At 39.0% G+C, this 14,033-nt stretch overlaps 1 protein-coding gene across 7 annotated transcripts in view; it reads left to right on the top strand.

The window, feature by feature from the left end:
* Positions 1-1,148: 1,148 nt before the first annotated feature.
* LOC139942340 (ribosome-binding protein 1-like) overlaps positions 1,149-14,033 on the top strand; it is a 52,349-nt gene continuing 39,464 nt past the window's right edge. For 6 of the 7 annotated variants that reach the window (XM_071939203.1, XM_071939230.1, XM_071939221.1 and 3 more), the window contains exons 1-3: positions 1,149-1,249; positions 2,896-3,775; positions 13,574-13,728. In XM_071939203.1, the coding sequence (XP_071795304.1) occupies positions 2,914-3,775; positions 13,574-13,728 (1,017 nt within the window). In that variant the 5' untranslated portion in view covers positions 1,149-1,249; positions 2,896-2,913. The remainder of the gene's footprint in view (positions 1,250-2,895; positions 3,776-13,573; positions 13,729-14,033) is intronic. The other variant, XM_071939187.1, reaches the window with a different exon arrangement.

Here is a 14,033-nt window from a genome sequence, read left to right as displayed (position 1 = left end):
TAAATCGTCATTATGGGCAGTTTTTATTTGTGTCCAAAGTTACAATATCCTAAACCAAAAAAAAAACTGAAAGAAACAAAAGCAATATGGGACAGCTTTTAAACACTTGCTCGCATAAAATTTTCCCACCTCACATGAAATTTGCGGCTTGAGCAAGTGACAGAGTCCAAATCACGTGCGTCCAGAAACGTTAATTTGCATAGTGTATAGCCAAACTTGTAATAATCTAAAAGCTTTTAAATTTATTTATTTTTCTATGAAGTTAAAAAACATTACAAAAACTTCAGGAGGAGCGGTTTCATCCATTCATCAGGAAAACAGTAATGTTATTACCAAAGGTGTCAAAATAAAATGAAAACAAACTGGTAAAAGAAACTAGTACAATCTTAATATAATGTTAAGCAAATCAACCTGCTGGCCCCTCAACAACCAAGAGTCACAGGACCCCTCCCCCCCCCCCCAGCGTAACCCAAACAGCCGAAATTGTTTAATTTTCTTGTTGATTATCCATAATTTTGGGCACACCCGACCCTTTACCTTAAACAAACCCCGCCTACACAATTAGACCGTTTACAAACCATATTGGATAGAGGCAGCAACAAAAATGTATTACTCTATATATATTTGTAAATTTGACACTTTTTTTTTATCTGTTTTTAATTATGCAGAAAACAGCCATAAATTGGTGCAAAATTACCATTGATTTACATAATTGAACTGTGGATGACCAGTACACACGACACGCGCAGCAGCTGCGCATGCTTCTGTGCGTGTGAAGTATGTTACCCTGACTTCCTTTTCACCGAACTTACATTGTGATGTCAGGTATATTGAAACGCTATGATACCAGCTATCCGTCTAAATTAAATGCCAGGTTGGCAAATGGCTGTGCTGGTTTGGTTTGTTCCTCCCCCGTTATTTTATTTTTGTTTGTGTACATTACCTTATAAATAAGAGTACATGTACAATAATAACACATTTAATTGAATGGTTTTGCTAGAGTAAATAAAAAATATTTGAATGCAATTTGTTTGATTTTTGTGTTGATTTTTGAAACAACTAAAGTTATTTGGAGGTGTATAGGTATTAACGAGAAGATTTAGAGCCGCCGAGCTCGCATACACTGGCCAATCACAGAAGCCGTTAGATTCACGGTAGGCGTGTACCACGGAGAGCTCAATTTGAGAGAGCGAAGTAGATCTTTCAACTCTAAAAATCTTGTCAGATTTTGTGGTCTCTGCAGTAAAAGGTAACTTTAATTAAGAATTTGTGTGAAAGTTTATATTATAAAGATTGTAATTTGAGGAACGGTCCTGCTAAATAACAATGGTATCAATCGAAAAGTGTATAAAATGGATAAAAACTAGCGTGACTTATTTTATATAAAAGTTAAAAATTATAAAACCCGTCCACACACGATGTCCGCCTAGCCTGCTGCTGCATATTGCTTTCTTGTGGACGTGTCGTGTGGGTCATTCAGCGACCACACACGCTACTACCACTTGCCACGGAACCGAATGGCGGCCATTACCGTAAGGACCATACGGTGTCTTGTTATCAAACATTCCATTTTTTTTACTGTTAGTGTAACTGTTAGGTAGGGCCTATCTTAAGTGTTACTTCAGTCCTTATTTTAAGACAAAGGCAAAGTGTAACTGTAAGCCACTTGTTATTCAGCCAAAAACCCCCTTATTTTATTTTATTATATAATAAAGGTCAACAAAGTATCCTTTCTTCATTTCCAAATATTCAGGTTGACAGGGCTAGGGTAGGCGGACTTAAAAATAACCTCAAAGTGTTAAAAACATTACTATAGTATATAGTGACAAATTAAATGATACTTAAGATAGGAATCTTTAAAAAAGGGAAATAAAATAAGGAAAAGTTTCCGTATGGCGCCACCACTTTTTCATTTGATATGAAATAATAAAGTATCTAATTTACCTTAATGAGATATCCCTTTTTGTAAAAATGAGTGAAAAGGTGGTGGCGCCATACAGAAAGTTATCACAAAATAAAACTGATACACTAGAATAAAAAGTAGTAGTAGTGCTGGTTGATTTGGCGTAATGTTATGACATTTATATGCAAGCTGATACTGTGCATACACAAGCTTCTCATACAGGGCTAGACTCGTTAAGTTTTGAGTCTTGTTCTAGTCGCTGTTGTTAGTGTTGCCATTACGCAAACAACATCAACAAAGATCACTTGTAAGCACGTGCATGGATTTGGTCTGAGAAAATGTTTTGCCTCGGGAGAAGAACGACATAGTCTAAGGCTTGAGCAGAGACTAGGATAGATGATTGCCCTAGGATAGTGTGTATTATCAGCATGCATTTAAAGTAATAAACATCAAACAGACAGTGTGATAAAAGTAGAAAGTCTTGGTGGAGATTCTTCTTGAAAAAATACACCAACAAAACAAGCAAGTACTAAATTGTTCTAAGCCCAGTTCATACTTCCTACGAATGCGGATGCGAATGCGATACGAATTTTGACGTCACAAGTTCAAAACGAATAATTCGCAACAGTTGAACTCTGTTGGACTCCTGTCAAACATTCATTGGGAAAACAGCCATGACATCACAATTCGCTTCGCATTCGCAGAAGGTATGAATCGACCATAAGACAAGTCATGTGAGTCGTTATGAACATGAACCATGAAATTGGTGATTGTATGTCTTGCATTCCAAGCTATTCATGTGTTATTTAAGCATTGTGAAGGTTTGTCTCTGGTCTTGACCTTACATGGGGAAGTAACACTATGGACGAAGAAATCCATGGTAACACAAACAATTTATAATGTAGTTCAAAACCTGGACCAATGATGAATAATTAGTAAAGTTTCTGTGATAAATAGGCTAACAAAAAGGAAATTGTTCTTTCTTTGTACAGGTGCCAACCGATTCCACAATGATTGCCCTTGACTTGTACGAGCCCCAGGTCTTGGCTCTTGTTGTCTTTGCTAGCTTCTTGGGCATGTCAGCCCTTGTCTATATCATCTCCATTCTTACCTTCAAGGAGAAGACCTATGAGGAAGCTATTGCCGAACAACGTGCACAACTCAGCAAAGAACAGCAACAGCAGCAACAACAGCGTGATCAGAAGCACAAACGTCGCCAAGTTTTCACACGCAAGAAGAAAGAGAAGGGAGAGAATAATGTCGCAAACCAATCGCCGCCACCATCTCCTCCTCAGCCCAAGCCAGTGGAAGAGGTAATCAAACCGAAGGTAGAGCAGCAAGTAGCTGCAGCACCACCACCTGCTCCACAACAGAAGGCTAAATCTCCCAAACAGGGCAAGCAACAAAAGGCAGCCCAACAGCAGCAGCAGCAGCCACAGCAGCAGCAGCCATCCAAGGCGAAAGAGTCTGCTAAGAATGCCCCAGCTCCAGTCAAGGAGGCACCTGCTAAGAAAGCTCAGAAGGAGACCCCTAAGGAAGCTCCAGTGAAGGAAGCGCCAATCCAGAAGGCAGCTGCCGCAAATACCAAAGCAGCTCCCCCACCAGCCAAGACCCCTTCACCGAAAACAACTCAAAAGTCCACTCCAAAGCCTGCCCCGAAACAAAAGCAAGTTGAGGAGAAGGTCCAGAAGAAGGAAGCTGTGGTTGTCGCCCAGAAGGCTCCTGTGTCTCAGACGGCCCCGCCACCTGCTAAGAAGGAGACCAGCGTTCCACTGAAGAAGGAGGCAAGTTCTCCAGCGAAGTCAAAGGGCAAGGGATCTCGAAGCGTGGCAGCATCGGGTGACAAAGGATCTGGACCTGCAGGGGACACAGGTAAATACAATGTCCTGATTGTTGTCTATTTTCCTTCATTTTGCAACATTATAAGTTATCACACAAGCGCGAGTTGAATACGGAAAAATAAGCGGGAGTTGAATACAGACAAATATCTCTTCTCTTGCCCATATCCAGCAAGGCTGATGCAGATGTGCTATGTTTTTCTGTATTTCCATGAGCAAACTTGATTTGCAGTTAGAACACCCAAGACGCAGGATTTGATATGGGCTGTGCAAAATAGGTTTATATTACACTCCTTGTTGCTATGGATCGACCAATCAGAATCAAGGATTCAAGCCTACTTGAAGATAATCTTCCTGTACTGTATTCTGCTAAACAAATGCAAAGTAAATAAAGTAGGGGCCTACAAGGAGTAGTCAAATCAAAAATCTTTCCAAGTTATCTGACCAGCTGTTCAGTGTTGAAAACAAATCCCTATTTATTTAATATGAAATATGGCCAATTGAAAAAGCTGGCAGACTGGTGTAATGACTGGTTCTGTAATGGTCACTGAACAACTAGGGGCCTATAGGCAAACAAATGGTTTCTCATTTTGAAGATAACATTTTGTTGATTTGAACACAGGCATTTTTACAAATATTAGTTTTAGTGTAAATAACAAAGGCAAGAAAATAGAATAAATGCCTGTCTTGTCAACTCTGCTATTAATATGTACATGTAGCATAAATGCACTCAGCCAGCAGTGATACACACCATATTGCTACTAAACAAATAGAATAATTAGCCTAGTATTTTGATACAAGACGGGGAGACAAAAACAGACTACGTGACAAAGCACTGTCTTCAAACTAATTGAATGGTTTGTTTTAATACAATTTGTGATCATTCATTTTTAGTTTTGTTGTTGCATTTTTAAAGGATAATTCCTGTTTCCACACCAGGCTCTGTGAAACATGATAGAACAGCCCTTCTGTAAATGATTTGATTATCAAATGGCAGTGTTCTCCCTGAATACTAACAGTGGTCCGCTGGCAAAATGCCAGTTAAAACACTGGAGGACCTGTCATACTTAACTCCAAGTGGTCCGGCCTGGCTAGTTCAGTGTTGAACAACATCCTTGTTCCATTTGAAATATGGACTACAATGTACTGACTAGTGAAATGACAAGATTACTTGGGTGGATTTCAATTTTTTTAAAAGTCTTATCTCAAGTTAGGACGAGTTATTCGTCCTAACTAAGGACTAGCCTTAATTTTGAATAGGACTAGTCCCAAGTTAGCACTAGTCCTAACTCTTTGTGAATTCGATTCCTTGTCATGTTGGCTGGTCACTAAAAAAGTTACGGGCAAGCTACATTGTTTTCAACCACTTGTCAAAGTTCTACCAATGGATGGTTTCCTTTAAAAAAAAGAAGTTCTTCCTTCTAGTATCCAAAATTTATAAGTAAACAACAAATATCGGTGTGTCGTATCATTTATGTAGTATGTTACCTTGTGCAAATATTACACAAAGCATTTTACCTGGACATAATACAGTTGAGTGTAACAGCTTGCTTCCTGTTGTGGTTGTAAATCATTGCGGAAGTGCGTACAATGTTGTATATAACAATAACATTTACGGTACGTGGGTATTGGTCTCAACTTGCATTGAATACAAATGTCTGGCATGTTTGTTTAGGTGTACATGTACCTTAACCCAGGCCTCGAAATACCGACACAACCCGCAGCACCCACATAACTTGCTGTGGTGTAAGCTTGGGCGATATCGATTTATTTTATTCATGATATATCGCCGACAATATATCGCGATATTCGATATAATCGCGATTAATGATATTGGACATCATCAGTCTTAAAACTCCAAGTGAAAGTTGTAGAAGAGACAGTCCTAGCATAAGAGAGGTGTTCTAATGACCTATTCTTCTGGTTTTACTCCAAACCTATGGGGTGCAAGATGTCTCAGCTAGCAAATACATCGCGATATTTAATCGATATATCGATATATCGCGATATTTCGATTAAAACCAAATCCATCCGATATCGAAATCGTGTCCAAATTAATATCGCAATATTCGATAATATCGTGATATCGCCCAAGCTTACTGTGGTGCCCTGTGCTTTTATAATAGTGCCCTTTGCAAAGTTCCAATACAAATTAAAATTGTCCTCATAGTCATAGCAGTGCCAAATACGATGTCTGAAAATCCTTGAAAACCTCTCAAGGTGATTTGAAGGACTTGATCGAGGAGACAAACATACGTTTTGGTAGTTCTGCGGTCCTACATAAAGGTTGATTCCTGTTTCAAGAAAGCCCAATAATTGCGTTGTAGTGCAAATCATGTAGAGAACGGTTCCATCTGAAATACTGCCAAAGACCTCCCAATTGTTTTTGATTTGGTCAATACGATGAACATGCACCAAAAGCCTGTAGACAAATTTAAATGAAATGTGTCTTGAAAACTAGAGGATGGGACGGGATACAATTCTTCCAGAAGTTAAAAATCCCCACCTAAAATAATGCATCTACTGTCATGACTGTAGGATGTACGTAGGCCTTTTACAAAATGAAAAAAATATAATGAGTTATTCATTTCATTGAAATTTATTCATAACCTCCTGGGGTAGGAACAAGTTTGTATTTCAAACTTAATTCATTATTAGTGTGATTATGCTGTACTAGATGTCGTGAACACATGTTTCTGTTCTGTGTAGCATATGGCTACAACGTGTTCAGAAAGAATCAATGACCCTGCTATGGAAGCATACTAGGCCCAGTTTGATGGTATTCATGTATAACTTACCCAAGAATTCTTCGCGAATTCTTCGTTGCCTTGGATCGGTCGAGTTGGTCTTTGAAAAGCATTTGTAACCGTTTGTTATAAAATGCATATAGTTAGAAAGATGTTTAAAAAGTAGAATACAATTATCCACACACATTTGCCTCGAAAATGCGTGGTTTCCCTTTTACTTTGCGAACTAACACGGTCGGCCATTTATGGGAGTCAAAAATTTGACTCCCATAAATAGCCGACCGTGTTTGTCGACGAGGTAAAAGGAAAACCACGCAATTTCGAGTGATACCTGTGTGGATCCTTATATTCTACTTTTAAAATATCTTTCTAATTATATGCATTCTATAACAAACGGTTACAAACGCTTTTCAAAAACCAACTCGACCGATCCAAGGCAACGTGTTCCTTTAGATGGCCTAAACAATTTGTAGAGTCCTGTGCTTTCAAGTATATATTTTATGTATAATGCAGGGTCCAGCCCCATGAAATTGAACCCCGGGCTCAATTTTTAAAGCTGTTCAAGCTGAACAAAATTTAGCACATTTACCCACATCTGGATTTAACTGAAGCACTGTTGAGTGTGCAATTACAGTAATGCTGTTATATTTTGCATCATGGTTGTTTCCTTCCTCCATGGTTGCACACCAAAAATCTCAGCAATTTGAACAATTTATTAACTGCGACTCTTCTGACACGGAACTGATGACCACAGCCTGAATTTTGATCTTGTCAATTAAATTCACTGGCTTTGTGTAGCGCAGGTTTTCACTTTTCAACATCACACGCAGGCATGTGATTTCTCAGGCTATTTCAGGATTTCTCAAAATCTCTTTGGGCTTTCAATTCTTCTTGGAAGAGGTGTATAAAGCGTTCACCAAAGGAGAAATAGAAATTCCACAAATTGTGTTCAAACCTGTCTGGTGATGTACGCACAGAGTTTGTATTGTAACCCTCCTGGTATCATCTGAGAGGTTCTGGGTCTAGAATACACGTAGATGGATTGCACTAAGCGTCATCGCCCGCCATATTTGATGAAATGTGCACGCGAGCAAGGCTATCATTGGCTAAGAGCTGTGGGCAGCGTGTACACGTATGCACTTTTGCATTGTTTATCATCAAATACGGCGGTTGATGACTTTTAGTGCAATCCATCTGTAAGGGGTTACCCAGGGGTCTTATCTCGAGTTAGGAGGAGTACTCGGCTAAACTTAAAGACTATGTGTGTACAGGGCTGTATGCTTCGTTTTTGAAAGGGCAGGGGCACCAAGGCAATTTTCTCCTTGGCAAGGGCACTCTATGAGGAAACTGTAAATTTCTACTGGAGCATTTGACAGGCATCAAGGCAATGGCAAGGGGCAACGGAGGCAATCGCCTTCGTTGCCTCCGTGAAGTATCAGGCCTGTGTGTAGCCATAAGTTTCTAATCGACCCCAGGCCTGCAAGCCCTAATCGACCCCAGGCCTGCAAGCCATTCTCAGGAATTTTCATCGAATTTCAGGCCTGGAAAAACTTGGGAGGTCAAAGAAGCCATGGCCCCTGTTACCCCTGGTGGTCATGGCCTTGGTACATGTACAAGAAATATCAGGTCTGATCAAATCTCACTGCTGCACACAGTGTTAAATGCTGTTAAAATCACAGTCCATCAGTGAGTTAGTGCTCTAAGAATACAGAACATGTACATTGAGGTGGGCATGGTGGGTGAGAGAAAACTACATAGATTGGATTATGATCATCTTGCATGGTGATTACTTGACCATGTAGTCCTTTCCCACACTCTGCATGAAGCACCTACTGAGTTCCATGAACCACTAGAAGCCATGCAGAGTCTCCATTACATGTAGGTCTCGGGTTGAAATAATGGAATTTTGGCTGTAAACTAATCCAAACATTTCCTGGGCTCATTGTCTGGGATACCAACAGGGGTCGTTAGCAAGCTGTTCATGTCCTTCCTAAACTCTACACAGGGTCATACAGGTTGGGGGTGCAACTTCCTGCGAGAGGAAAGGATTATTAACTCAACGGTTGTATTTCTAGGGTGTACTTGTACTTGCTTCATTAAAAATGGTGTGTGAACATTGTTTAAAGGGTTTTTGATACCTTTTGTAGATCAATTTTTTGGCCATGACATGAATCCCTACTCACTGTGTAGGCTATAAAGATGTGTAATATAATTTACTTGATAGAAGTTTCAGCTTTATTAGTTGTCTAGTTTTTGAGAATAAAAAAGTACAAAATCACAGAGCGATGTTTTCAGGAGAATCGCGTACTGTTGTATTTTAATGCTAAAATAATTGTTGTCTCCTAAGACAAATTTTTTTTACTCGCTTCTCAAAAACTACAGCACACAAAGTACCCTTAAATTAAACCCTTTATAAAGGGAGGGTAAGTCTGTGGTAATATGAAAGGTGTAATTTAAGTCTGTGGGAAACTTTTTTGAAGGGGCACCAAGGAGTCAAGACCAGGGCAACAGATGCCATGGGCTCTGTGGTCTTAGTGTAATTCCAGACCTGAGTAAACATCCTGTGAAATGATTTTTTTTCTAAAATGCCTCCTTTGATTAGAAATCAATAAGATCATTTGAATCTAAGAAATGATTCATGCGTGAATTGTTTCTCAGATTTCGTTGGGTTGGTGTCCATTCCAGAGGTGCGGTTGGCAGGCGCTGATGCCTCGCTAGCAGTTTTTTTGCTGTTTTCTCAACAAGTAGCCATGTACAAATACATGGTAGACATCGTTTCAGCTGAAACATTCCCATGACTTATTGTTGTACATTTCTAGATAGTTTTCTCAATAAATTTTCTGTTGACAAATAACAATTCATGGCCCTACCTTTAATGTGAAATATCCATAAATGTTTTTGATATTCATCAGAGCCTATAGATTCATCCCCCCCCCCCTCAAGGTGTGTCAAGTTTGTGTGTGAATATTTGGTGTGTGTGTGTTAATGCACAAAGGGGCATTCTGGAACTTTAACTTTAACCTTTCCTGGCTTCGCTTGACTAATAGACCATTGGACCAAATCCATTACAATCCTACATCTCAAATGACATCAACAATCAATCTTGACACAGTAAATAAAAACCTTGAATATCTCTTGATAGTACAGAGAGGGGTGCGTATTACTAAACCTTTATTATGTGCCTGTAATATAATGCCATTCTGGTTCAAGACTTTAAAACCTATGTGTAACCTGCAACCTGTTGTAAATTACCGTATTATGCGTTGCTCAACACCGAAGTCAGACACTTCTTAGAAATAGTGAAACTACCTTAAAAAAGGATGCAAATGAATACAACTGCCTTGATATGAATTTGATAGTGTTGAAAACATTCTATAAAATTTTAGTGTTTTTATGTATGAGATGTATAACACATTAGGTCGCCTTAAAAATATTTGCAGCATACATGTAGTGTATCTTAAAGACACTGGAAACTATTGGTAGTTGTCAACTCATGCATAAAATAACAAACCTGTGAAAATTTGAACTCAGTTGGCCGTCGAAATTTGCAAGATAATAATGGAAGAAAAAACACCCTTGTCACGCGAAGTTGTGTGCGTTCAGATGCTTGATTTTGGGACCTCAAAATCTAATTCTGAGGTCTTGAAATAAAATTCGTGGAAAATTACTTCTTTCTCGAAAACTATGTTACTTCAGAAGGAGCCGTTTCTCCCATTAATTTATACTATCAACAGCTCTCCATTGCTTGTTACCAAGTAAGTTTTTATGCTAATAATTATTTTGAGTAATTACCAATAGTGTCCAACTAACATTGATACGTGCAATTAAAGGAACACGTTGCCTTGGGTCGGACGAGTTGGTCTGTAAAAAAGCGTTTGTAACCGTTTGTTATAAAATGCATATGGTTGGAAAGATAATTTAAAAGTAGAATACAATGATCCACACAAGTTTGCCTCGAAATTGCGTGGTTTTCCTTTTACTGTGCGAACGAACACGGTCGGCCATTTATGGGAGTCAAAAATTTGACTCCCATAAATGGCCGACCGTGTTAGCCGACGAGGTAAAAGGAAAACCGTGCAATTTCGAGGCATGTTTGTGTGGATCATTGTATTCTACTTTTACAGCATCTTTCTACCCATATGCATATTATAACAAACGCTTTTCAATGACCAACTCGACCGATCCAAGGCAACGTGTTCCTTTAATTATAAGCATTAACACACAGTATGTTTATGTCAACCCTGGTCTGGGTCTCACAAAGAACTTAAAGATTGATCTAAGCTACGAATCAATCTTTATTGCTAACAAAAGTGTGAATACTAACACTTTATCTTTGGATGAATCTTATTTCGATATGAAAATGAGCCTGGAGAGCTATGCTGAACATGCTGAAAAGTAATGGGATTGGGTGAATGACTGTATGCTCTGTTAAGCAAACGGGGAATTGACCGGACTGAAAGGTTTAAAGTCAAAGTGTACATACCTTTGCAGTTTACAGTAGGCCTATTTCTCCAACGCCTCATGATTTGAATTTTGTACTTTTATTTTATTTTTGTGCAGTATTCTCTTTATTTTGTTTTTGCATTACTCGACCCTTGGTCACCATGGTAGTTGTTGGCAATTTTGTTAGAAAAGAATAGATCCATGAATGAAATTAAAATGAAAAAAAGAAAAGTCATTGGTGCCCCTTGAAGTGTTTCAGCAGAACTTTACATTTCCCTTGTAGAGGTGAGCCTTTAACTCAAGAGAAACTACCATGCCCTTTCAGGAACATGTGTCTGGCTTGTGTGATGAGGAAAACAAATCAGGGCACAATTCCCAGGAGAACTCACTCAATCAAAGATTTACAGATTTACACGTTAATGTTCTGTACACAGTACTTGAGTAAAGAGTAGGCCTACAGTATGTTACTTGCATTGTAGGTTAGGGCCTACATGTAGTACGTATGCAGGCAAAGGCCATTCAATATACAGAATTTTTATTATCAACTGTTAAAGGCAGTGGACGCTATTGGTATTTACTCAAAATAATTATTATCATAAAACCTTACTTGATTATGAGTAATGGGGAGAGGTTGATAGTATTTATAAACGTTGTGAGAATCGTCTCCCTCTGAAGTAATGTAGCTTTCAAGAAATAGGTAATTTTCCACGAATTTGATTTTGAGACCTCAGATTTAGAATTTGAGGTCTCGAAATCAAGCATCTGAAAGCACACAACTTCGTGTGGCAAGTGTGTTTTTTTCTTTCATTATTATCTCGCAACTTCGACGACCGATTGAGCTCAAATTTTCACAGGTTTGTTATTTTATGCATGTTGAGATACACCGACTGTGAAGACCAGTCTTTGACAATTACCAATAGTGTCCAGTGTCTTTACAGAGAACTGCCTTCATTTTTATAAACTTGTTGCTGTTTTTTAAACTGGGATTTGAACCTTGATGATAGTGTTGTGTACCCACAACGGGAATACAAATCAAACATTTCAATGGAATCAAATACAACAGATCAACACAATTGTTCATGTTAAGATATGGGGCCATCAAATTGCTGAAATGCAATCTGGGGAAGTCTGTGCCGGGCATCACAGTGTATTTTGCTCTGACCACAGAGTGCTGGGCGAAAATGTTGAATGGAATGTAGTTCTGGGCCCGCCTAGCACCGCCCACCGTGGCTACAACAATGATCATGTGAGAAAAAGCTGGCGATCTAGTGACATAACAAACTGACACGCCCTGGAGGAGATACATGTTCAAGCAAACCATGATAGACCCCTTGTATTGTGCTTTTAACAACATGTATTGAACTACATTTGCATGGAGATTTTCATCGTTTTTCTTCTTAGTAAAAATGTTGAGATTCCCTTGGTCTACTTTCAGCTTCACTATCCAATGTCTCGCCTGCATATACATGTAAATCTGAAACAAGATCAATGATCAATGGTAACAATATTACATTTCCTTAAAATAACATGGTTTTGTGTAATTTAATAGAGGCGAGCGTATTCACCCAGTTGTTTTGTTTTTTAAACAGGATGTTCATGAGATTAAAATGTGCATAGTGAGAGTGCCTGCAGCGTGTGACACAAAGCTAAGGTTTTTGTTAAGCCTGTCCTGGATACTTTGTTGGGTTGTACACACGCTCTATGCGGAACAACCTCTTCATAATTTGTGATGAATATATTCAAAACTACATGTAACCATTTGTATACAAAGATATATAAATAGTCGCTTTTTCAACTGCTTTTGATTGCACTTTATATATGAAGAACTTGCATTGTTTGCAAGGACAGTTATTGTGTAAGGAAAATTTCCCTTTAAAAGCATAATGTATTTTACAAATGTTCCTTGAGATTGCATACACATTCAGTTCACAATGGACACAAATTTACATTGTTGTGTCACAAGAACCACCAGGGGTCAGCAGTTATTCCTTTCAAATCCAAAGTACAAAAGCAGTTTACAAAAGTAAACAGTTAACCTGACAAATAGTGAACTGCATGTTTTCATTTAAATTGTGTTGTATTTGGATGTATTTAGCAAGGTGCCTTGATGACACCTTGTTGGTTAGGGTTGAAGAACTAAGGTCTTTGTCGTACTGTGTTAGAAAAAGTAGGGTACCTCGTGTGCCTTTATGTGTCTGATGTTCTATACTGATCAGATCACTAAAAACTTCGGTGAGAACTCATTCTGCCGAGGACAAGCAGATGACACTTCTTTAATTGTCAAGACTCTTCTATTACCTCAACCCTCGTTCTTCCCAGAACCAGAACCCGGCAGCCAATTTCACGAAACGCTAGGATTAATCCTATCTCGAGTGAGGATGAGTTACTCGTCCTAATTTGGGATGGGTTCAATGCGTCCTACACTAAGATTTTAAAGGAACTTAACTCATCCTAGATGTAAGTCTTAAGATTAATCCTACTTTAGGAAGAGTAAAGTGAAATCAACGGCTGTTTCCTCTCAGAAGCAGAACCCTGGTTGTTCTCGGAAATAGAACCCTGGTTCTTGTCACAGAACCAGTACTTCTATGCGAACGTAAACCTACTCCGTTCTTACTTACTATCCGTGTTTTGTTTCCATACAGCAGTTGACACCGGTGCCATGAAGGCCAAGAATCTGACTGCAATGCTGAAGGCTGCGTCTCTGTCCAACAAAGAAGTCCAGCAACTTGTGGAGGTACTTCTAAACAAGAACGGTGGATCTGCCGCAGCAGCCTCTACTTCCGAAAACTGGGTCAAGGTATTGCTTCCTATTCTTGGGTTTCTTTATCCCCAAGGCAGTTGTTACATCCAGGCCTGGTACTTCACGGAGGCAACAAAGGCAATCGCCTCCTTGCCCCTGGGCCCAATTTCATAGAGCTGCTTAAGCACAAAATTTTGCTTCAGCAAAAAATTCATTGCTTAGTGAAATCAGATTACCGGCCAAGACTCCACTCAATTGTTATGCTAAGTAAACAACAGCTAAATACTAGTCATAAGCAATGTATATGACATGAAATTTTGGCCAGTAACATGTGTAAAATAAGCGAGCTATTTTCGTGCTAA

Source organism: Asterias amurensis, chromosome 1, assembly GCF_032118995.1.
Source record: "Asterias amurensis chromosome 1, ASM3211899v1".
NCBI lineage: Eukaryota > Metazoa > Echinodermata > Asteroidea > Forcipulatida > Asteriidae > Asterias > Asterias amurensis.
This window is presented reverse-complemented; position numbering and strand designations above follow the sequence as displayed.